The sequence below is a fragment of the Podarcis raffonei genome, chromosome 7 (genome assembly GCF_027172205.1).
Source record: "Podarcis raffonei isolate rPodRaf1 chromosome 7, rPodRaf1.pri, whole genome shotgun sequence".
Taxonomy (NCBI): Eukaryota; Metazoa; Chordata; class Lepidosauria; order Squamata; family Lacertidae; genus Podarcis; species Podarcis raffonei.
This window is the reverse complement of record NC_070608.1, coordinates 14076395-14101696: the sequence shown is the minus strand read 5'-3', so window position 1 is coordinate 14101696 and position 25302 is coordinate 14076395. Positions and strand designations below refer to the sequence as shown.

At 46.4% G+C, this 25302-nt stretch overlaps 1 protein-coding gene across 3 annotated transcripts; it reads right to left on the bottom strand.

Annotated features, from left to right (window-relative positions):
• Nucleotides 1-15: 15 nt before the first annotated feature.
• Nucleotides 16-14016, bottom strand: TATDN1 (TatD DNase domain containing 1). 3 transcript variants are annotated; one of them, XM_053395362.1, is made up of 12 exons: nt 13892-14016; nt 12582-12647; nt 11321-11370; nt 11105-11168; nt 10258-10401; nt 10128-10170; nt 6636-6721; nt 6501-6541; nt 4944-5020; nt 3941-4011; nt 2143-2269; nt 16-185 (listed from the first exon to the last, which is right to left on the bottom strand). In XM_053395362.1, the coding sequence occupies exons 1-12, from the start codon at nt 13911-13913 to the stop codon at nt 83-85; spliced, it is 894 nt and encodes a 297-aa protein (XP_053251337.1). In that variant the 5' UTR covers nt 13914-14016; the 3' UTR covers nt 16-82. The 3 variants fall into 3 exon arrangements, with proteins under 3 accessions (XP_053251337.1, XP_053251336.1, XP_053251338.1); XM_053395361.1 differs by lacking the exon at nt 13892-14016 and adding an exon at nt 12750-13836; XM_053395363.1 differs by lacking the exons at nt 11105-11168; nt 11321-11370; nt 12582-12647; nt 13892-14016 and adding an exon at nt 8497-8560 and having other exon boundaries at nt 10258-10322.
• Between the last annotated feature and the right edge of the window lie 11286 nt (nt 14017-25302).

Genomic DNA, 25302 nt, shown 5'->3' with positions numbered 1-25302 from the left:
GTTTCAGATCTGATGCAGAGAAGAGTCAAATCTTTATTACATGGATAGGATTACCAGTTTTTATCATAATACATAAAATGCTTTACATATCTGGAAAGAAGATTTTAATGCTGTTGTTATATGTAGTGTTGGCCAGTTCTAGTGGATCTTCTTCACGTACTGCTGCTAGTATTTCCAGTATTTGGCTAAAACAAAGCAAAAGGAAGGCACCTTAAGCAAAATCACATTGCAGTGGTTATGTTTACTGTGAACATTACTTGTTCAAGGGTGGTTAAAGTTTACATAAATAGCATTTAGGGGATTCCATTTTTTTTAATGTCAGACAAAAACACCCAAATAACAGCATATACAAGTTTCAGATAAAGGAAAGTGTGATGCGCGTATTCATCTATCTTGAAATTTATAGGGGAAGGCAGATTCCCATCTCCACAGCAATGGTGAGGTAGGTTACAGAAGCAGCAACATCTGCTTCCTATGTCTACACCAGTCACGTGCTGGAATACTAGGCACATTGGTTCATGGCTAAGTCATGACTATGCCCTTCAATAGGTCTATGGATAACACTTCATAGAAGGAAATTTTATTGAATTCAGTAAGACTTGCTCAGTAGCAAATGTGCACAAGTCTGCAGTGTTGAGTTTATTTTATTCTAAAAGTAATGAAGGAAATGCTGCAATCTAAATGCTGAACTGTATGCAATATTGCAGACAGGTAACTCACATTTCAGAACATAAAAAGCTGTCTTTAATCTGGTTAGACTTCGTCCACCTAGATCAGTGTTGTCTCTGTTTGACTGGCAGTAGCTCTTCAAGGTTTTGGGGCACTGGCCTTTCTTTCACCTGCTATGTGATCCTTTTTAACTGGAGGTGCCAGGGATTGAACTTTCGACATTTACATGTGCCAAGTGTATGTTCTACCAGAAAACTATAGTCCCTACCATGCTTTATAAGTAAATTGGTGGTTTTAGATTTCATGACAAACACAAGTTCTGAAATCTGCGTATTTTGGCATTTGAGGCCATTTTCATCTGTTTGGCATTGACCTTTCCAACGGGGCTTATTTCTAATTTGTGTAGCGTTCAGTACTGTTGCTACCTGTAGCTAAAAACCACCAGTGGCATCTAATAAGTTGTAGGCAAACACATTGCCATAGTAATTCATGAGGGCAAAAGGGCATTGATTTAGACAACTGAAATATATGTATTTCCCATCGCCCACTGTATTCTCTCCCCTTTGAGCCTTGCAGAGCAAGTGAGGAGTGAGAACCCCCCTTCTCAAAGTGGTACAGAGGATGAGGTTGCATTCTTGCTCCCTGTGCTATTATCTCAAGTATTCCTTATAGCAATGCACAGAACTGCTTTTCCTTCAATAGGCACATAGGATGTACTTTGGTATGTATATCCTCTCTCTGGACTGCAGAACCTCAAGAGTACCAGGTGATGACAATCAACAGGGGAGAGGGCTGTTGCCCTCATGCCCTGCTAGTAACCTTCCCAAAGGCACCTGACTAGCTATTGCAGAAAACAGAATGCAGACAAAACTGCCTCTCAGTTGTAACCCAGCAAAGCAAATCTTAGCTTGCTAATTACTGGAAAACCAGGAGTTTTGACCTGTGTGGGAAGCTCAGAGAGTACATCTAGACAGAATGGTTTGGGGCAACCCAGCCAGATGGGCAGAGTTGTTTATTATTACTATTATATTTTATTATACCTAATTATTGCTGCCCCAGCTGCAGGCTCAAACTCCTCCAGCTGCTGGACAAGTTTAGAATCCAGTGGCTCTGAAGTTAGTCTTGTCCCATCCTCACTCCAGGGCCTTAAATCAATTACTGCTAACAGTAGCCTTTTAACAGCCGGTGTTGTTGATGGATGCAGCATGAATTGGCAGAGTGAAATCTCTGCTACATCCCTCCGAACCAGCTGGTTCGTGATGGTTACAATTGCTCTGCCTGTTAGGTGTCACTCTTTATATGGAATTAAACCCCTTGGGCTCCAGCTCAGCTAAAGGTCAGTCATGATCAAGCCCCTCTGAAAGCCATGGGACATAAGTTTCTCATGACTAATTCCACTGGTTTCAGCCAGACTTAGTCATTACTAAATTAAGCTGAATTGGAGCCTTGAAATATATTAAATTATATACTTACATTATATGACAAGGTTCATTTCTGTCCTTCAGGCAGTGTCCTTCTTCCCACCTTTTTTTGGTAGGGAATGTGGTTTTTACATATTTTGAACCAGCGTGGGTATTTTTCACTCCACACCAGGGAGCATCTAATGTGATTTATGGAACAGTTTAGAATTAACATCATACCGTTGGTTACATAATTTATCAGCTTTCTGTAACTCATAACTACCTCAGCCATTTCTTTTTGTCTATCTCCCCCAATACTTTTTTGGGGGGCGGGCAGGCGATGTTTTATTCTTAACACAGACTATAAACCAAAGCAAAGTTGCTGTCAGATCTGTTCTTAACATGTACAAAAAACATAAGTAATAAAATTATTCCCAGAGATAGGGTCCCACACCAATATACTACATACTTCCACAACAGAAAGTTGGAATTGATGACTTTAGTAAGCAGTACTTAGGACCACAGCCTTACTCTTGTGTTAAAATAATTCCAAGGGTCTTACAAGTTGACACTGTTTAAAATGCCAAAGTCAAAATTCCTAATTTGAATGTAGGAGTTTTGCAAGGGTCCATCTATGAAGACAAATCTGCTCCTCTCAAGCCAGGATCATTTTAGCTCCCTAGGCTTAGCAGTTAGGAAGCTCACCCCTAACCCCAAGCAATTGCTGCCAAGCACCAATGAAGTTGGTCAGGAAGGGTAACTGCTATTAGGCAGGGTTTTCAGGGATATACTGAACTCCTGTCAAACTCTCCATAATGCAGTTGTGTTACCCAAGTTTGATATTAATGTGCAAAGCAGATACTTTAATGCCTGATAATGAGGTGATTTAAGGAAGCCATACAATGAAACCACCAAAGTTCTAGCACAAAGGTGGTCAACGTGATGGGTGGTATTCATAGCACTCCCAACCATTGGAAGCTGCAATTTGGCAATACCACGAGAGTGGAGTCTTATGTTCTGCCAATTAATGGAGGTAAGTGGGCAACCATGCTTTTGGCCAATGGTGTGAATGAGAGGTAGATTTTCCATCAGATTACGATGCAAAAATCAACAATTTGTTCCATTTGCTATGGAGGAAAAGAATGTGGACTATAAGGGTAGGATGTATGCTCTTCCCCTTTGCAACCTGGATTTCCTCAGGCAAAGACTGCGCCAGGGCCGGCCCACTCATGAGGCAAGGTGAGGCAACTGCCTCAGGCGGCAAGATCCACAGGGGCAGCAGATCCTGACGTAGATCTTTATCCCCCCCCCCCCAATTCCTGGTGTAGATTTTCACTCGCCCCTTATTCCTTGGTTCACCTCAAGTACCATAATGTCTTGGGCCTGTCCTTGACACAGCCCTTCTAAGGAATGAGGGAAGGCCTTTTCTGCTTAGTCTTATTCTTGCCAAGAACAATATCCTTTCTTACAACTCACTTAGGTGACAATGCATGGCATTTCTAGCATGCTCACTCCCCCTTGTGGACTGGAGGGTACACGACACTGATAGTGTGACCAAGAGAGCTGTTAAATATAGAATTTACAGGGGATTTTCCTTTCTTACTGCACTGCTAATGAATTAGGTACCATGCTATAAAAAGACATTACTCTTTAGGCTAGGAACCTTTTTCTTTTTTTCTAAGCCATGCTGAGTAAGCATGTACCCCGTCAACACTGTTTCCGATCTGGGATATATTTGGGTAGTAATCTTAAAATGGCACACTGAGACAGAAGATTACAAACAAAATATATCCCAGATCGGAAACAGTTTTGAAAGGGGCATATTGATGGAAGTAAAATGTTAAATAGTATTAAATAAAACAACAACTTACCAGTTTCTAGCATTAATCTTTCACTGGGAATTGACCTCACTGCTTCTAAGTTAGCTTCTGTTTTCAGGGAACTGAAAATAATATGAATATGAAAATCACTATGATTTGTTGAAATTCTTTAGTCCAAATAGAAGGAAGTTCTCACAAGATTCAAGGAGCAACTTGTCTGCCCAGATCCAAGCTGCTGGGCACAATCACCCCAAAGTTGTGTTTTCAGTTTTGTTCGCATCAAGCAGTTAACTTGTTACTTAAATTCTGATGGCTGCAGTGAGATGTACAATCCAATTTTAAGTATGTTTAGTCACTCCTGCAAAATTTAGTTAGGCTTACTCTCATGAAAGTGCACACAGAATTGCTATCTTAGGCTAAGGCTGAAACTAGATTTACAAGCAGTTGTGTGAAACTTTTACTGATTTTTTTTCTTAAACCAGAAGCAGCCTTGGGAGGACTCTTCCCCCATTCTTTCCAGAGGTTCCCCTTAATTCTTGCCTATTTGTCTTTTCGTTTAAAATGTCCCCCATGCACCCATCTCACCTCTGTTGGGTGGCAGCTGTTGCTCTAGCTATGCACACAATTCCAAGCCAAGGCTAAAGGGGACTGAGATTCTGGCAGTGTCACACAAGAGTGGTTGGTACTTGCATTTATAGTTCAATTCAAAGTTCAGTAGGCAGCCCATTGCAGCACTTAAGAATATGTGAAGGACTGCAAATTATATATTCCTGCTTGGCAGGGGGTTGGACTCGATGGCCCTTGTGGTCTCTCCCAACTCTATGATTCTATATATAGCCCGCCACCCATGTCTGGCAAATACTTCATAGCTGGGCTGTTCTTACTGCCTACCTGGGATTGAAGTGTCTGAATTACCTGTGAGGGCACAATACATGGTGGCTGAGGTGCAGTCACCTTGATGAGCCACAAGCTGCACAGGTGTGCTTTAAAGTATCCATCCCAAAATAAAAAGGAATCCTTTCACCTCAGCCATTAGATGTCTAACATTACTTACCAGCCATTTATTCCTATGTAGAGATCTAACTCTATTATAGCTGCTGCCTCCTCTTTGGTGCCATCAAAAGAGTGTACCTGTAAACAAGTAATGATACACCTTTATCATCTGAAGATGCATTGAGATTTTTCTAACTTAAGTACACAAGCTTTCCCTTTTCTTGCATTCCTCCAAAGCCAGTTGATATTTCTGAATAGCATTTGCTAGCCGTGTGCACACAAGCTCTGATAATTTTTGCCACCCAAAATGAGCAAGTGTATGTATGGAGCCCTTAACTTGATAAGAGCCGATCAACAAAGTCCATGCTATGGGGCAGAACCTTCTGTGGACTGGTCAGGAATTCAGTTAAATCAAAGATCTTTGATTTAATCTAATGAGTAGAAGGCAACGAGACCAGCAGCCCAATTCAAGGAGGCTGAAAGACAGCTCCCCTACCTTGCCTCTGATGCAAAAGGCACTGTAGCTTAGCTATCAGGACAGGCCCATTGCTTGAGTATGTGGTACTTCTTCTTGTTTAGTCGTGTCCGACTCTTCATGACCCCATCGACCAGAGCACGCCAGGCACTCCTGTCTTCCACCGCCTCCCACAGTTTGGTCAAACTCATGCTGGTAGCTTCGAGAACACTGTCCAGCCATCTTGTCCTCTGTCGTCCCCTTCTCCTTGTGCCCGCCATCTTTCCCAACATCAGGGTCTTTTCCAGGGAGTCTTCTCTTCTTATGAGGTGGCCAAAGTCTTGGAGCCTCAGCTTCAGGATCTGTCCTTCCAGTGAGCACTCAGGGCTGATTTCCTTAAGAATGGATAGGTTTGATCTTCTTGCAGTCCATGGGACTCTCAAGAGTCTCCTCCAGCACCATAATTCAAAAACATCAATTCTTCAGGGGCGGGAAAATGTGGTACAGGTCATGCCATTCATCCCCACTGCAGCTGTTTTTGGACTACAACTCCCACCATCCCTAGCTAGCAGGACCAAGGGTCAGGTATGATGGGGGTTGTAGTCCAAAAACAGCTGCAGACCCTGGTTTGGGAAACCCCGCCCTATTTCACAGCTATGTCACACAACCGCCATTATTCCATCCTGAGATAATGTGAATGCACTGTTCATTTCAAAGGCTGCAAAACTATGCCCACTTATTTAGGAATAAGCCCAGCTGAACTAAATCTGTACAGGTCGTTTTGCACACTATGCAAAGGCAAACTTGGGTTTCACACAGTGTATACTCAACAGGGGGCGGCCCTTCCCTGTTCAATGTGTCTGTAGGAAAAAGGTAACAATCACATTCACAACACTTAAAAAAAGAATGTGGATTTCAGAGTAATGAAGTAGAACTAGTCATCTGGTTTACAAAACGAGTCTACCTGTCAATTTCAGACTAGACCCCTACCTTAAAGTGCTTGCTCACGGGATAATTTTACCGAGGGCAACTAGAAAGCATTGCATGTTTTAGTTTTCAGCTACTCTGAAACACATGAAAAGTGAGATATCTGCTTATAAAATAAACTTGTATCACAAAGAGGTTGATGCTGAAAAGAAACGCAACTGAACATCAGGCACTTACCACTCCTCCCACACACCTCTCTCTGTTTCGCCTCATTATATCTGTGTGAAAGGATAATTTTTTAAATTAAAAAGCCCAGAGATTTCTTCATTCAACTTCTACATTTTTAAAAAAGTTTTCTTTTGCAAAACCTACCTACAAATTCTGGATGTGAATTCCTACAGTGCAGAAACATCGGTAATTTTGTTTGCTCAGATAAATCGAATTGTTTTTCAAAATACCTGAAAAGAAATAAACAGAAGTGTCCCTACATTTAATGAAATCTCAGCTATAGATTATCTAAATGGTTCAAGGCGTTATGGAATGGAAATATTATTATTATTATTATTATTATGGTTCAGACATAATCCTGCCAGCAGGAAACACTTTTAAGTCCCATTTAGTTCTATGGGAAGGTTAAGCATGTGCTTAGCTTAAACTCAATAGGATTTGAAAATGTTTCATATTGGCCACATGATGCCAGGTTTTGTGTGATTTCTCAGTAAGAAAAGTGGTTCTAGACTGTGTAAAGCAGGAGTGGCTAAGTTTTCGCGGCTTGAAGGCCCCACTGACAATCAGCCACCCATTCAAGGGACACATGCCTGTGGTGGGTATTGTCAATTTATAAGCAACTGTACACACACACACACACACACACGGACGGACCACATGCATATATATTCATCAGACATGCACATTCAACCCACATACAGCACATACACCCAACATATATGAAAGCACAGAGGATTCTCCCAGGCTCACACATATATACATGCACTCACACTCTTCCCCACAATCTCACCTGGAGACGCAGAGACACACGCAAATCATTTCCTGTCTTTCCCACTCGAGTGGCAGGGTGAGGGTGTCTAGCAACGCTGATGTTTAGTGCTAAGATCGGGAGACAAAAGATCCCCCTCCCTGCTCTTTGGAGAGCATCTCAAGAGGGATCTTTTCTCCCGATCTTAGAGTGTCAGGTAAAGGTAAAGGGACCCCTGACCATTAGGTCCAGTCGTGGCCGACTCTGGGCTTGCAGTGCTCATCTCGCTTTATTGGCTGAGGGAGCCGGCGTACAGCCTCTGGGTCATGTGGCCAGCATGACTAAGTCACTTCTGGCAAAACAGAGCAGCGCACGGAAACATCGTTTACCTTCCCGCCGGAGCAGTACCTATTTATCTACTTGCACTTTGAGGTGCTTTCGAACTGCTAGGTTGGCAGGAGCAGGGACCGAGCAACGGGAGCTCACCCCGTCGCGGGGATTCGAACCGCTGACCTTCTGATTGGCAAGTCCTAGGCTCTGTGGTTTAACCCACAGCACCACCCGCATCCTGTAGAGTGTCAAGTACCATAGCACTAAAACCAGCATGTTCTTCCACAAGAAGAAGGCAGCATTTCTCTCACCACCTCTGCCCATACCGGCTAGGACTGCACATTTACGGTGGCCTTCTGGGGTGATCTAGAAAGTGGCTTCCTTACGTTACAGCCACAACACATACATTTTCAGTGGCTGATATTTCATTAAGGCCAAGAGGAGACTTAAAGAAGTGCTTGGGTGGGGTGATTTAGGAGGGCCATGCCTTCTTTATAACAGCAGCAAAATTCTGTTTCAAAGCCATTAGACCAGGATACAGCCTAAGCAAGAAATGGTATAAAGCCAGGGCTTGTATGGATGTTGCCAGAAAAGCAATGCTGTTAAAATACAGTCGTACCTCGGAAGTCGAACAGAATACGTTCTGCAAGTCTGTTCAACTTCCAAAACGTTTGGAAACCAAGGTGCGGCTTCCGATTGGCTGCAGGAAGCTCCTGCAGCCAATCGGAACCCGTATCGGATGTTTGGGTTCCAAAGAATGTTCGCAAACCGGAACACCTCTGGGTTTGTGGCACTAGGGAGCCAAAAAATTCAGCTCGCAAGGTGTTCGACTTCTGAGGTATGACTGTACAACCTTACAACAGGAGGTTGTATTTGCATCGTGTGATGTGCAAGTGTCAGACAAAACATTACACAATCATAGTTTACCTTTGAATTGTGAAAGAATCCTAGCTAACCAAGTGTGCTGCCATGACTGATGCTGGGTCTCCCCCTATGCAGAAGAGCATAAATATCACACAGATGACTGTTGGTTGTCAGCACTGTCTTATGAGCTGCCATCAAAAACGCAGTGGCAGCAAATACTTGGGATTTTCAGAAACATTTGTGGAACGATTTAGGAAGGAGAGCGAAATCATGGAATCATAGAATTGGAAGGGACCCCAAGGGTCATCTAGTCCAACCCCCTGCAATGCAGGAAATGGAAGCCTCCATGTTCAGATGCAGTTATGCATCTTGGTAACCAGGTTCTGGGGGCAATTAAAGAGATGGCTACACCTCTGCCCTGCTTGTGGACATCCAGAGCCGTCTGTTTGACTGCTGGAATGCGAGATTTAACATTCTAATCCTGCCAGCCAAACCTCACATTCTTAAGCTTATTACACCTGAGACCGGGAACCTTGGCCCTCCCAAGCTGTTCCTGCATTACAGATACCATCATCTTTGACCATGATTAGCCATACTGGCTGAGGCTGATGGGTGTCTGAGTCCAGCAGCAACTGATGGATCACAGCTTCCCCCATCCCTAAGGTAAAGGGACCCCTGACCATTAGGTCCAGTCGTGACTGACTCTGGGGTTGCGGCGCTCAACTCGCTTTATTGGCCGAGGGAGCCGGCGTACAGCTTCCGGGTCATGTCAGCATGACTAAGCCGCTTCTGGCAAACCAGAGCAGCGCACGGAAACGCCGTTTACCTTCACGCCGGAGCGGTACTTATTTATCTACTTGCACTTTGACGTGCTTTTGAACTGCTGGGTTGGCAGGAGCTGGGGCCAAGCAATGGGAGCTCACCCTGTCGCAGGGATTCAAACCGCCAACCTTCTGATCAGCAAGTCCTAGGCTCTGTGGTTTAACCCACAGTGCCACCTGCGCCCCGTTCCCCCCCCCCCTCCCTACAATGCACAATAAAAACAACTAGCTTTTATTGGCATGTGTTTCATGTTAAATTCCTTGGTTTTTGCGCCTGGTTCATTCCCTTTCCATTTCATGTCAGTGTTTTTCTGCGGCCAAGATTAACATTACAGCAACCAGCGCCTTGTGCACTCAGTACCAAAGCATAAAGTGACCCCTCCACTCAGTGCAGATACCAAAAAAGTGGAATAGGACGCTGCTGTTCGATTTAATTCAGCACTGCAACTTCCCATCCTCTGGTCATCTGGCATGCACAACTTCTACTCAAGGGCTGGTGTTCTGGGCCATGTCATCATGCTTTATGATGATTTGTGCATATATGGACTGCAAAAACACCGCCCATGGAATCAAAGCACTGGCCAGCCACTGCAAGTTCCAATGAATGATGTGGTGGAAGCAATGGGATGGTTCAGCCACGTGAAGAAGCAGTCAGGGGTCTGGTGTGACCTGTAGGCCATTTAGGGAAGAACAGGGAAGTGGTGACTGTTTCTCCTTGGTTATTATATCCATTTGGGGTGGTAGGGTGGAAGAGCAACTGTTCCTTGGCTTCCAGTGGCTGTCACTGGGAGAAAATCCTTGATAATAAAAACAACACTGTTAAAAAGTATGAAGGATGCAGTTTCTCTTATGTGTTAAGTCAATCTCTCTTACTTGAGTTGAGTGTCCTTAGTGCAGAATTCTAATCTGTCAAAATCTGGAAGAGAGAATTGACAAAGAATTAACTGGCTTTTGACTTGCCAGGAAGGAAACATCACTGCCAAGCCACTTGGTTGCTACTTACCCAAGCCACACTCTCCAATTGCTATGACCTTCCCTTTATTTTTCTCAGCTAGACCTTGTAGCTCTGCTAAGTAGTGCTCAGGGTTGCTCTGTTCAAACTCTCCACAGCGGGTGGGGTGGCAGCCAACAGTACTGTAAAACATGTCTGAAAACAATCGGCATGAACGTGTTGGTTATTATTGCTAGAATGCTTGTCAAGTGCAGGGTGCATCACAGCATAAGGGTTCCCGCCTCCAAAGAACTTGCATCCTAAAGCCTGATGGTGTGCCGATGCAATGGTAACAGAGGCTGAATGCAAGGATATGCTGTTACATGTACTTAGGACCTGGGAGTGAAAATTTGGGAACTCAAGAAGCAAGGGCTTCATGGAGCAGAGAGGCACCATATAGATTTGGAAGACAACGTAAAATTCTGTACATCGGTACAAAGCTTTCTTTAACTCAACTTTTAAATTAACTTATTCACTTTTGAATCAGGTAGTTCCTGTGGTCGTGAAACCAGCCTTGGAATGGCACAGTGTCACTTGAGACACACAGCATAGCAGCTGAGATTGTGAGCAGGTGGTTACATACACTCTGCAAAGACCACAAAGCAAGTGATCACCTGACTCATCATCTCCCCTTCTGTGTGTGACTCTATGCAGGGTTCACTTGACAAGACATCAGCCCTAGCAGCAGTGAGTTGGGTCGACACAGCAAACCGCCCCAAAGGAATGGTGTGTGAGAAGCATTCCTTTCCTTCTGCTCATAATTCTTTGGACTGAACTGGTGCATATTGGCTTTGGTCATTTTAAATACAGGATAATTAAAGCATTCCATTGAAAGCAAATAACATAAAGGGGCAAATACCATTTGTCTGTGCCAGCTGAAGTGCATCTTTGCTATCTTGCAAACTTCCACCTGTAATCATGAACTGGAATAAAAAAAGAAAGTTTACTTATAGTGCTAGTTTCTAAATGTTAGGATTAATTCTTATCTTGAAAAACACAGATATCAAAAGCCAACAGAAACATCTGAAATTCAACACAAAACACACTACCCAAAACCTTTGAAGAACAAATGTACCTTTTTAACACCAGTTTTGACCGCTCTAGCCACCACATCCAAGAAGTCATCTGCAAAAAGACAGAACTGAAATCCTTAATTTAAAGCATTCGTATGGCCCAGTCTATTTCTGGAACCTTTAACAGCCTCAGGTATGCAGCAGCTCCTACATTTCTTTTCCTTTTCCTGCAACTTTACAGCAGTAATGGACAAGCAAATTGTGGTATTTCCATTAAGCAGCATAGATATCCTTATTGACTAGTAAGGACTATAGCTCTGATTCTAGCTTTAGCTTTCAGTGGATCTACTCTCAGTATGATTGTCAGATAAAGGTAAAGGGACCCCTGCCCATTAGGTCCAGTCGTGGCCGACCCTGTGGTTGCGGCGCTCATCTCACTTTATTGGCCGAGGGAGCCGACGTACAGCTTCCGGGTCATGTGGCCAGCATGACTAAGCTGCTTCTGGCGAACCAGAGCAGCGCACGGAAACGCTGTTTACCTTCCCGCCGGAGCGGTACCTATTTATCTACTTGCACTTTGATGTGCTTTCGAACTGCTAGGTTGGCAGGAGCTGGGACCGAGCAACAGGAGCTCACCCCGCTGTAGGGATTCGAACCGCTGACCTTCTGATCAGCAAGTCCTAGGCTCTGTGGTTTAACCCACAGTGCCAGCACACTTCAAAGGCACAAATCTAAGCATGCTTATTCAAAAATACTGAGTCCAATGCAGTGTACTCCCAAGAAAGTATTAACAGAATTGTAGTCTTACAGCACAATCCTATGCATGCATGCATGCTTAGAAGAGAGTCCCATTGTGTTAACTGAGGCTTACTCTCAGCTAAGAGTGTTAAGGATTGTACCTTTACAGCACAATTTTACACACGTCTACTTAGAAGCCATACTGAACTGAATAGGACTTCCTCCCAAGTAAGATATGCAAAAGATTGTAGCCTTCAGTTAAGGAGTATTCAATCATTACTCAGAGCAGGCCCATTTCAATTAATCAATTAGTCATGTTCAATAATTTTAATGGGTGTACTGCATTGAATTACCACCTTAGTGGGTTTTCTCTCTCAAAATGGATGGGTGGGAGACAAAGAGCAGGATGAAAGTCCAATTTTAATAACTGCCAATAATAATAATAATTAATGTCACTCTCTGGGAATGGGGGAACCCCCAAAAGTGTAACCTGAAAGAAAATGTCCCTTGCAGATGCATACCGTGAATATCTGGGGATACGAGGACCACAGAAGGAGCCATTAAAGAAACAGACAGAATATTTACCTTGATGCTTTTGAGTACCTCTGTATATGCCTTTGAACATAGGATCAGTTAAATTAACACCGATATCTAGAGAGAGAGAGAAATAAATTAGTATCCTCAACTTGGATCATTGTCTATGCTGCCTGGGGATGATGGGAGTTGGAGTGCATCACCTGAAAGGCTCCTCACCTGCAGTTTCAAGATGTCAGAAGATCTGATGGGTCCCCGACATGTGATGAAACTATGACCCTATGCTTTAGATATATACTGGATGCTGTTAGAGGCTGGAGTCTGTACTAGGAAAGGATCCCTTTTAAAAGCCTGCAAAACCTTTCTTATGGAACGAGGTCTGTCTTGCATGTACCTGCTATTTTTCATTCTGGATTATTTTATTTGATGTTTTAATGTGTTGTAAGCCCCTTTGAAGTTTTTCTTAAACATATAAAATGGTATAGAAATAAAATGAAAACAATAATGCTAATAATAATAAATTGGCACATGCATCAGGCGACAGCTTGTATAATCTGCAGTGGCTCATTCATGCAAACACCAAGGCCAGAACTTTCAGGCCACCGCGTGTGCAATGCTCTTTCAGTGGAGTCAATATACACAATGCACCTGCCAAATCATCAAATGACAGGGAGAGTCAAATGCATGCAGGCACTAACCCCCAAGAGAAGCCACTAAATGCAGATTCTCATCTGGCAATGGCTGCAGGGGAATCGCTGCAGGATGTGAGGGAAAGGGTTGGAACTGTCTCCTGTGTCCATTTGTAGCCAAATACCGCAAACGGATTAGATCTCTGCAGAAATCGGACTGCTTGCAGCAAAAACAAAAGGTCTCTTGTGTGCATTTGTGAGATACAAGCAAAACAGAGAAGGAGCTACCCCCTTACGGCTCTGGCTTTGCGGGCCCGGGTACCCAGAAGCAAGCCCCGTATAATACAAATAAGAAATGAATGGATGAAATCGACGGGCCCTGCTTCTGAGTAAGCATGCGCAGAATCGGAATTGTGACTTGGGGGGCTTGCTCCCCAGCCAACGCGCACAGGATCGCCCTGCGCGCACCTGCAACTCCGCGCAGGTTCCCCTCAGGGGAGCGAGGCTGCGATCCCGAACCTCGCATCTACCCGGGAGCAAGCTCCACTGACAACGACGGGGCTTGCCCCGGAGTAAGCGCGCCTGGGATGGTGCCCAGGAAGGGGGGGGGTCCCCTCGGCCGGTTCCGCAGCCGCCCCCCACCTCGAAGGGCTGCCCCTCAGCGACTAGGCCCGGCGCCCTCTTTGCGGACGCAAAGGAACACCCCCCAGTTGCCCAGGCAACCGTCCTCACCAATGAACTTGAAGCGGCTCATGACGACGGCGACTGAGGCCCGCGCGCCTCTCTCTCTCCTTCTCTCTCTCCTCCCATAGAATGCAGAAGCGCCGACGTCACGTCCGGTTTCCCTTTGAGCGCTAGCCGTATGCTGGGTAGGTGCGTAAGAAGGCCGAATGGACCATAGAGGCGGGTGCCGCTCTATCCGCCACTGTTAGAAATTTATCTCTATGGTTCCTTCTCTCTATTCATCTTCTGTATTATTATCCATCGCATTTAAATTATACTGAACATTATACATAATGCAGCGTTATATCATTGTTAATTTTCAAATATGATTTATGCTGCATTTGTGGTGTTCCATTATCTCCTAGCATGTTCTCGTTAATTTAATGTTGGCAAGCCGCATGGAAATGTAATAAAGCAAAAAAACAAAACCCTTAACTTTATTGATTTAATGTATTTGATTAATTCGCCGCATTTGGTGCTACCAATGCACATAGTTTCGCTCCACCACCCTGCTGCCCCTGTTTTATCCTGGGTGGTGGATAGCAGGGGACTGGCTCCAAGGTCACCCTGCTTGCTCATGGGGATATAAATTACAGTGGTGACATTTTCTAATTCACATCGTGGAGCCAACTTCAAAAGCCCCCAGGGCAGCCTGAAGGGAAGCATTGGCTTTTTGCCCATTGTTGCTTTTTTAAAAAAATAATATTTATTGCTTTTACAACAATTTAAACACTTACAAAAGAAAAAAACAAAGAAAAAACAATACACAATACCTTATAATACACAAACACTACATAAAAATTAACAAAAGAAAACAAAAACAATTTAAAAACACATAAAAAAGGAAAAAAAACTTCCAATATCTTATCTTTCTTTCCCATATTTCCACGACCTCCTCACACCTCCCTTTTTGTGTTCCACTTCTATTAATTATTTCAGCAATTCCTTACCATCTTCCCCTGTTTTCTATCCTATACTTATCTTAACATCTTTTAACCTTATTTTCTTCTAATACCCTATTAATCTATTTATACTTAATTCCTTATAACATTTCTACTAAAGCCATATAATTTCATTCCAACATTCTTCTAACATTCATTAATTTTACAATATTTCTATAAATAGTCTTTAAACTTTTCCCAGTCTTCTTCCACCGACTCTTCTCCCTGGTCTCAGATCTTGCCAGTCTTTTCCGCCAATTCAATCTAGTCCATCAACTTCATCTGCCACCATCCAACACTTTGATGCTTTCAAGAGACAGCCATTCTCTCAACCAGCAAAAAGCAGATGATTCACAACAAAGTTTAGGTGTCTGGCAGGGCAGGTCCACCTCCTTCTTTAACATCTGTCAATATCTTAAGTTTTACTCGAGGCTTCCTGCCCTGCCAAACAAATCCAGGAACATCCCTCTGCCACCTCCTGAAACAATCCCTCCCATCCAAAACTTGCACTTTTTGATACAAAAGCAACATCCCCAGCAACACAGCAACCCTCATCCCCACCACAACAGCTTGGCCCGACCATAACAACTTCAGATCTATCCATATTTCCCAATCCCCCTTCTCTTCAATCCAACGTCCTTCACAGTTACCCTTAAGTAAATTCACATTTTTGGCAGTCCTACTGACCCCCAAAAATCTCTCTTTCTCAGCTGATGTTGATCCTGTCTCCTCCTGAAGCTCTGTCAAGCTTTCCTTCCCCAGTTCTGGTGGGGTCAGCTTATATTCGTCAAGTTGCTTTTGAATGTGTGGGGCTCTCTCACAATTGTGTTGTTTTACATTCAGCAGCAAAGGTTTCCCTGACTTCATCCGCAGTTTGCCGTGTTAAAGTAGATTCCTGTGTCAATTTCTGGGTGGCTTCCGTGTTGATATTCACATTTTGTCCCAGATTATTTAAACTTTCTGCCACTAGATCAACTTCAATATTTGCAGCATTTACCTTCACCAGCCTTTCATTCATCAAATCTGTTTTCTTATGAAGCTGTTTCAGCGAATCATTTATTTTCAATAAAAGGCCACTAAGGCCTCTTCTGTTGACATTTCATCTGTTCTTTCCTTTCCGTTTGCCATAACACTTAAAAGATTCAAGGTCAGTCCCTGAATCACACAGTTCTTATCTTGCAGCTGGAAACTCCCCTAGCCCAGCTCTTAAAAAGTAACCAATTTCAGAAACTTCCACTAGGGGGAAACAGTTTCTATTTATAATAATCAACGATATCACATTTAAGCGCAATCCAAAGTTAGTTTCAGTTTTCAGGTACTTTATTACTCCTTTTTAGAAGCAGCTGGAGACAGTGGAAACAATATACCGTATTTTTCCCTCTATTACACGCAGATTTTTTCTCCTAAAAAGTAAGGGGAAATGTCTGTGCGTGTTATCGAGCGAATGTGTGGTCCCTGGAGCTGACAAGCGCGAGTGAAGGCAAAAATCAGGCAAATATCAAATAGTCCAGAGAAGGGAGGAAAGGAGGAAGTTGCTGCTTTCCTGCATTCTGCCTCAGGGTCTTACTGCCCACCCGCTTCTGTTTCCTTACTGTGTTTGCTCAAACGGAACAAAGAGCAGAGAAAACCCCTCCCCTCCAGGCAAGCAGAGTGGAAAGCTCCTCTCCGTGCGTCTGGGACTCGAAGGCAACATGCAGGTTGGGGGGGGGGAGAGAGAGAGAGAGCTGGCTGGCTTGTGGGGGGGGGGGACTTTTGCCTTCCTTTCCTCCCTCCGGTAAAACCCCTCTCCTGCATTCTTAGCCAGCTGCTTCTCTGCACACCCCTCTCCTTGTCGCTTCTATGTTTTTCCTTCCCTCCCTACTTAAAACGTGGTTCCAATCACGGATCCACATGGATCCTCAGGATCTTTGCATTGAGTCACCCCAAATTCACCATCAGATCACATAGCAATGATCTGATGCAAAAACAGGGCTGCAATGGTGCAAAAACATGGTTACAAAGCACGGATCCACATGGATCCTCAGGATCTTTGCATTGGGTCACCCCAAATTCACCATCAGATCACATAGCATGTCCATGGCTACAGCCTGCACCAAAAAAATCACGCACCCACTGTTGCCTGGGGCTGCAATGGTGCAAAAACGTGGTTACAAAGCATGGATCCACATGGATCCTCAGGATCTTTGCATTGGGTCACCCCAAATTCACCATCAGATCACATAGCATGTCCATGGCTACAGCCTGCACCAAAAAAATCACGCACCCACTGTTGCCTGGGGCTGCAATGGTGCAAAAACGTGGTTACAAAGCACGGATCCACATGGATCCTCAGGATCTTTGCATTGGGTCACCCCAAATTCACCATCAGATCACATAGCATGTCCATGGCTACAGCCTGCACCAAAAAAACCATGCACCCACTGTTGCCTGGGGCTGCAATGGTGCAAAAACGTGGTTACAAAGCATGGATCCACATGGATCCTCAGGATCTTTGCATTGGGTCACCCCAAATTCACCATCAGATCACATAGCATGTCCATGGCTACAGTCTGCACCAAAAAAATCATGCACCCACTGTTGCCTGGGGCTGCAATGGTGCAAAAACGTGGTTACAAAGCATGGATCCACATGGATCCTCAGGATCTTTGCATTGGGCTACCCCAAACTCACCGTCAAATCACATGTCTGTGGCCGCAGCATGAAGCACAAAAATGATACATCCACTGTTTCATTCAGAATTTTTTTTTCTTGTTTTCCTCCTCTAAAAACTATGTGCGTGTTATGGTCAGGTGCGTGTTATCGAGCGAAAAATACGGTATCTCTCTTATTTTGCTAGCTGTCAAGGAACGTTCTAAGTGCTGTCAATGGACATTCCAAAACGTCAGTCCTACTAGCAGCCCGTTTCCAGGGTCAGAGCGGCAGTACTTTACCTCTCTTTACTCTCTCCTGCAGGCATACTTAGTCCAAAACTTCCCCCCCTCTTCTCCTGCCTCCAAGGGGGGTTTTATACTCTTTGCTGATGGAAATTTAATCTTTTACAAAAGGCTTTCCAAGGCTTCAGCTTAGAGACTCCTTGCCTCAGTCTATTTACAAATAGGGAAGGCGGACTTCTTGTTTTGAACCTTCCCCGTTTCGATGCCAAATTAAACGTTTAAAATCCAATTCTCCCGTTACAGCTCTACTCACGGGTAATTACTTTAGAGTCCAAATTGTCCACAGGAAAAAGTCAGTGCTCTCCGGCAACAGCTATGCGGCTTCACTCCGTGGAAGAAGCAGACGATTCGAAGCACCGCGCCACTCACCCCACGTCACTCCGGATCCCCGAAACCGGGTTTCCCCGCAAGTAGGGGAGGCGCAAAAGGTGCCCGCCGAATCCCACGTTCACAGGCTTCTCCTGCCTATGATTTTAACGGGTCTCCGCTTTCGCCGTAGCGGCCAGACCCAAATTTCCACGGAGCAGATTCCTCCCGGTCAGAGGAAATCCGCCATTGCCCAGAGGCACCAACCCGGAAGTTCTCAACGCTTGGTTTCTCATAGCTGCCAAATGAGCTTCTTGCCCATTGGCCTCTGCGTTTGTCTTGATTCCTTATCTCTATCTGCCTTTGGCCAATTGGCCTGTGCATTTCTCCAGTTTCATCATCATCATCATCATCATCATTTATTTATACCCCGCCCGCCCTAGCCAAGGGAGCAGCTAACAACCAATAATAAAAACAAGTTGAATGAATACAACTTTAAAACAAGATTAAAATACAACATTAAAACATTAAAATGCAACCTCATCACAGGAGGAGAAAGGGGAAAAAAAGAGGGGGAGGGAATCAGATTGACTCCAAGCCAAAGGCCAGGCGGAACAACTCTGTCTTACAGGCCCTGCGGAAAGAAATCAGATCCTGCAGGGCCCTGGTCTCATGAGGCAGAGCGTTCCACCAGTGTTGAAAAGGCCCTGGCTCTGGTTGAAGCTAATCTAACTTCCTTAGGGCCCGGGTCCACTAGGGTGTTGCTATTTATGGACCTTGAGGCTCTCCGTGGGGCATACCGGGAGAGGCGGTCCCATAGGTACGAGGGTCCTGGGTTGTGAAGGGCTTTAAAGGTCAAAACCAGCACCTTAAATCTGATTCTGTACTCCACCGGGAGCCAGTGCAGCTGGAAAAGCACTGGATGAATATGCTCCCATGGCAGAGACCCTGTGAGGAGCCTCGCTGCAGCATTCTGCACCCGCTGGAGTTTCTGGGACAGCTCCAAGGGCAGCCCCGCGTAGAGTGAGTTACAATAATCAAGCCTGGAGGTGACCGTCGCATGGATCACTGTGGCCAGGTTCGGGGCGGGAAAGGTAAGTACAATATTAAATACAATGCCTGTATTTAATAAAATATACTTCCCTCAGATTCCTCATGGGACAATGCAAGCAGAGGTCTGCATAGCCTTCATGTTTGACCATCTAACAAATTAGTTTTAGAGCAAAGCTGAGCGGCTGTCTATTTAAGAATAAAAGCTACTAGGCAAATGCTTCTTTTCCTACACAACACTGCATTTTGCCTGTTAGTGAACTGTGATGGGATGGTGAGCTGCTTGTGCGTAAAACCCTAGTCCCTCAGAGTTTGGCTAAGTCCACAAACCTCTGTCTGTGACGGAGCTCCTTAAGCATGGCTCCATCAGTCGCTCGTTGAATCGGACAGTGGGCGTTTACGGAACTTCTTCCAGCATAAAAGCTCCTTAACGGAAACGCGTCTTCTGGACTCTCGGCGTGACAGTTTCCGGCGAGGAGTGGGTGTCCCTACAGGAGGTCCTGAAACCTCCCCACTGTTCTCGCTTGAAGTGTCTCTGAGCCCTCCCTCCGACTCACTTTCCCTTGGAACTCCACTTCTCCCCCTGCTGGTCCCCTCCTCCGCTGAATGGTCTCTCTCACCCTCCGTGAGCCCCTTCACCTCCTGCGTCTCAGATGGCAGTTCCCTGACATCCACCTCCCCTCCAGGGCCCCCTTCACCCCCTTCCCTCCCCTCCTCTGCGGGAGGCGAGGGAGCAAAACCCCTGAAGGAACCTCCCTCATCTTCCGAAGTTTCGAACACTTCCCTCCACCTGTTGCTGTTTCTGGTTTCCAAGAACTCCTCCTCATCGGAGTCTGTTCCTTCTTCCAACTCCGATTCCCTGAATCCTTCCAGTTCCTCCTCATCGTCGGTGGTGCCAAAGTACTCCCTCCGGAACCTCGCTACTGGCTGAGGTTTCCTGGGGAACCTTTGGTGGAACGTTTCGATCAAGATCTCGTCACGGACCTCCTCTGCCGTCACCCAGGTGTTTTCCGACTCCGGCTCCCCTTCCCACGCGACCAAATACTCCACCTGATTACCCTTCCACCTGGAGTCGATGATTTCCGCCACATGGTTGCTGCTTTCCCTTTCTTCTATGGCTGGCCCCCGTGTGGATACCCCTTCACCTTCCCCCCTATATGGTGACAGTAATGACCTGTGGAATACTGGGTGCAGTTTCATGTGGTTCGGTAACCGGAGTCTGAAAGCCACTGGGTTGACCTGTTGGATGACCTCAAATGGTCCCAATCTTTTGGGTCTCAATTTCTTGCAACCCCCCTTGAACGGCAACCCTTGGGTTGATAGCCAGACCTGACTCCCCACCCTAATGGTTTCACCTTCCCTTCTGCTCTTGTCTGCCTGCCTCTTATATTCTTCTTTGGCCCTTTCTAAGTTGAGTTGGAGTTGACGATGGATCGCTTCCATCTCTTCTACAAAATGTTCAGCGGCCGGGACACTCCATCTCTCCCCTCCTCCCCCTGGAAACGCCCTGGGGTGGCACCCATAATTAGCCAAAAAGGGGGTCATCCCGGTGGACACATTCTCTGCATTATTGTAAGCAAATTCCGCTAGTGCCAACTTTTCGACCCAATCGTTCTCTCTGTCATTGACATAACACCTCAGGTATTGTTGGAGGATACCGTTTGCCCTCTCCGCCTGCCCATTGGTCTCAGGGTGCCTGGCAGTCGAAAAGTTGACCTCTACGTGCAACAAGCTCATAAGTTTCCTCCAGAATCTGGACGTGAACTGTTTCCCTCTGTCGGAGACCACCCTCAAGGGGGCGCCATGCAGCCTAAAAATATGTTGTACAAACAATTTCGCTGTCTCTTCCGCCGTGACTGCATGTGAGCAAGCTACAAAGTGACCCATCTTTGTTAACAGGTCTACTACGACTAGTATGGCGGTTTTCCCCTGGGATTTGGGCAGATCAGTCATAAAATCTATCGATACCGCCTCCCACGGTCGTTCTGGTGTGGGTAACGGTTCTAATAACCCCGCTGGCGCCCGCCTTTCTCCTTTGGCTCTCTGGCATTGGTCACACCTTCTCACATACTCCCGTACATCCTCCCTCACCTTGGGCCACCAAAACTCCCTGGTCACCAACCACATGGTCTTGTGTTGCCCAAAATGCCCCGCTGTGGGGTTGTCGTGCAGCTGTTTGAGTACTCTCCCCCTCAATTCCCCTTCGGGTATATATAGTGCCCCTTTGTAATACAATGCCCCGTTTCTTTCTTCAAAACCTCCGGGGTCTTCTCCCTCTCTCCTTAAACCTCTGAGCTTATCCTGGGCGTATTCATCATTTACCGTTCCCTCTACCAGTTCTCTTTGCCCCACCCAGGCCGCCCCACACACCCAGTGGTCCTCTGGGATAATATGTCTCTCTTCAGGCGCTCCCTCCCCCTCCAAATATTCAGGTTTGCGTGAGAGAGCGTCCGCTCTAATGTTTTCTGGACCTGGCACATAGCAGATTTCAAAATGGAATTTGGAGAACTCCTGGGCCCACCTCACTTGTCGTTGGTTGAGCACTCGTGCCGTTCTCCAATACTCCAAATTCTTGTGGTCCGTACACACTTGCACCTTATGCTGTGCGCCAATTAGTAAATGTCTCCATCTCCGGAACGCTTCGTGAATGGCGAGTAGTTCTCGGTCATATACGGTGTAGTTCCTCTCGGATTTGTTCAGCTTACGCGAAAAGAAGGCACACGGTCTCCATTCCGACTTATTGCTCCCTGGCTGAAGCAGCACCGCCCCCACCGCCCGGTCTGAGGCATCAGTTTCCACTCTCATGGGTTTTTGTAAATCCACATGCAGGACGTGTTCTTCCGAAGCAAATGCCCTTTTCAATTCCTCAAATGCTTGCTCCGCCTCCGCCGTCCAAACGAATTTCTTCTTGCTGCTTAGACAGTCCGTGATGGGAGCCGTTAAGTGGGCAAAGTTCTTGATGAATTTACGGTAAAAGTTCCCAAACCCTAAGAACCTTTGCACATCCTTTTTCGTTTTCGGTGTCTTCCATTCCAGCACCGCCTGGACCTTGCCTGGATCCATGGCTAATCCCTTGTCTGATAAGCGGTACCCCAGGAATTCCACCTCCTTGGTGTGAAACTGACACTTCTCCAATTTCACCCACAGCTGGTTTGCTTGCAGCTGGCTCAGCACTTCCCTGACATCCTTTACATGCTGCTCCTCATTCTCTGAATATATCAGCACGTCATCGAGGAAGGCCACGCAATTCTTGAGGAGCAAAGGTCCCAGGACATGGTTCATGAGCGATTGAAAACAGGCGGAGCCTGATTGCAATCCGAATGGCATAACGAGATATTCAAAAGCCCCCAAAGGGGTGAACATGGTGGTTTTCCATTCATCCCCTTTCCTTATTCGTATCAGGTTGTATGCCCCTCTCAGGTCCAGTTTCGTGAATATCTTTCCCTTCCTCACCCTGGTCAAAATGTCATCAATCCTGGGCATGGGGAAAGTCACTGGTTCTGACACGGCATTTAGCCGCCGGTAGTCCACTACAAGCCGGGGTTTATCCGTGTTTTTTTTGTCCACAAAAAACACTGGGCTCCCCCCCACCGCTCTGGACTCTCTGATGAAGCCCCTCTTCAGGTCTTTATCAATAAACTCTCTTAACTCCTGCATTTCCCTGTCTGACATGGCGTACAGCTTGCCCACGGGGAGCTGGGCCCCAGGGACCAGGTTAATTTGGCAGTCAAAGTCTCTATGCGGTGGTAGTTTATCTGCTTCCCTTTCGCTGAAGACCTTGCTCAGGTCAGCGTATTGTTTGGGCACCTCCCCTTTGTCCGCCACTTCCGTCCCTGCTAGAAAGGCTTTTGCCCCTTCTGGCACCTTTCCTTCTCTGCAGTGTTCCAGGCAATGTGCTGACCCAAAGGAGACCACTCTCTGATGCCAGCCCACTAGCGGGTCATGCAACGCTAGCCAGCTCATTCCCAAAATGACGGGAGCCCCTCCCAGGGTGGCCACATTGAACGCTATCCTTTCGGTGTGCCTGGCCACCCTCATAACCATTGGGATGGTTTGTAGGCTAACTTCTCCTCCCAACAGCTCCCTCCCATCGATCGTGGTCACCTGCAGGGGGTTGCTTAAAGGGAGTGTCTGTATCTGGTGTTCAGCTGCAAACTCCTTACTCATAAAATTACAGGAGCTGCCTGAGTCCAACAGCACCTTTGTCTTTAGTGGGTATCCGTTTGCCAGCTCTAGCAACACCTCTATTACTAGGGCTGGTCTTGGAGGTTCCGGAGTGGGCACTTTTACTGCTCCTTGGCCTGGCTGCAGTGCCCTGACGGTGGCAGCCAGGCGTTGGCTTTTACTGGCTCCTGGACTCCCTCCTCCTTCCCCCCAACAGCTCCCGCCATCCCTTGCCATTCCTTTCTTTGCGGGCAGACTCTGGCAAAGTGACCTGGCTGCTGGCAGAGATAACATTTCTTGGCGCTCTTTCCCTCCTTCTTCCTCCCTTCACTGGGATTTGAAACTGCGCGCGCGCGCGCTGTTCCAACTTCCATCGGCTCTCCTGGCGGGAAACTTGGCTCTGGAATCTCTGGAATGCGGAAATCCCTCCAACGCTCTCCTTTCCCCTCCCGCTTCTCCAAGGCTCTTGCCTCCTGGCGCGCTCCAATGGTCAGCGCTGATTTGGTCAGCTGGTCCATAGACTCCGCCCTGGGCGCCCGGGAAAGTTCGTCTTTCACCGCCGAAGAAAGCCCCTCTTCAAAGAGCATTTGAATGGGTTCCGCCGATAGGTCCCACCCTAATTTATGTATCAACATTGTAAACTCAGTCCAGTACTCACGAACCGATCGGCTACCCTGTTTGCAAGCCATCAATTGTCTGCGCACCAGTCCCTGTTCAATCTCGCTGGAAAACATCAAATCCATGGCGCGAAAAAACTTCCTCGTGTCCTTCAGCATTTCACTATTCCCTGCCATCAGGGGTCTAACCCAGTCTCTCGCCCCCCCTTCGAGATGGCCAATCACAAACGCCACTCGCGATGCCTCGTCGGGAAAGTCGTTAAACTGCAGTTCGAGAGCATACTGCATCTCTGTCCTAAAGGCTTGGTAGTTCCTGGGGTCCCCCCCAAACTTCTGCACCAAACCTGGCATCTTTCTTGCTAGTGTAGCGCCTTTTGCCTTTTCTGCGTCCTGCGCCCTCCTTTCCTCTAGCCTCGCCGTTTGCAGTGCTAGCTGGACTTCCAACACCCTGTACCTTTCTTCCAGGCTTGGACCCTCTCCAGCTCCTCCTGCTCCCCCGGCTCCGGCTGGGTTGCTCATGATGCCTCTCTGCACAAGCTGCTTTCAGGGACTGTCCGATTGCTGTGATGGGATGGTGAGCTGCTTGTGCGTAAAACCCTAGTCCCTCAGAGTTTGGCTAAGTCCACAAACCTCTGTCTGTGACGGAGCTCCTTAAGCATGGCTCCATCAGTCGCTCGTTGAATCGGACAGTGGGCGTTTACGGAACTTCTTCCAGCATAAAAGCTCCTTAACGGAAACGCGTCTTCTGGACTCTCGGCGTGACAGTTTCCGGCGAGGAGTGGGTGTCCCTACAGGAGGTCCTGAAACCTCCCCACTGTTCTCGCTTGAAGTGTCTCTGAGCCCTCCCTCCGACTCACTTTCCCTTGGAACTCCACTTCTCCCCCTGCTGGTCCCCTCCTCCGCTGAATGGTCTCTCTCACCCTCCGTGAGCCCCTTCACCTCCTGCGTCTCAGATGGCAGTTCCCTGACATGAACCATAGAAACAGCCCCCCCTTTAAACTTTGGAGTTGGGACTTGGAGTACTCATGAATTTCAAATGAGCGGCTTGGGGTGGGCTTTGCTTGTTTGCTTTTGCGGGAATATTTGCCTCTGAGGAAACCTGAAGCAGTGGTATTGGCAAGATGAAAAAGACAACCAGTCACATACATTTACGTCCTACGTCCTGATTGACCGAAATAATCCGAAGCTAGGCATTTTTAATACTGTAAAATAAAGCACACACAAACATCAACTTCAGTCTACTTCTGCAGGTTCAAAAGTTAGGGAACCTTCAGCAAGCCTCCACAATGTCAAACCAAAACAAAAAATTTTTCCTTCCAGTAGCACCTTAAAGACCAACTAAGCTAGTTCTTGGTATGAGCTTTCGTGTGCATGCACACTTCTTCAGATACCGAAGATATCAGTCTGTA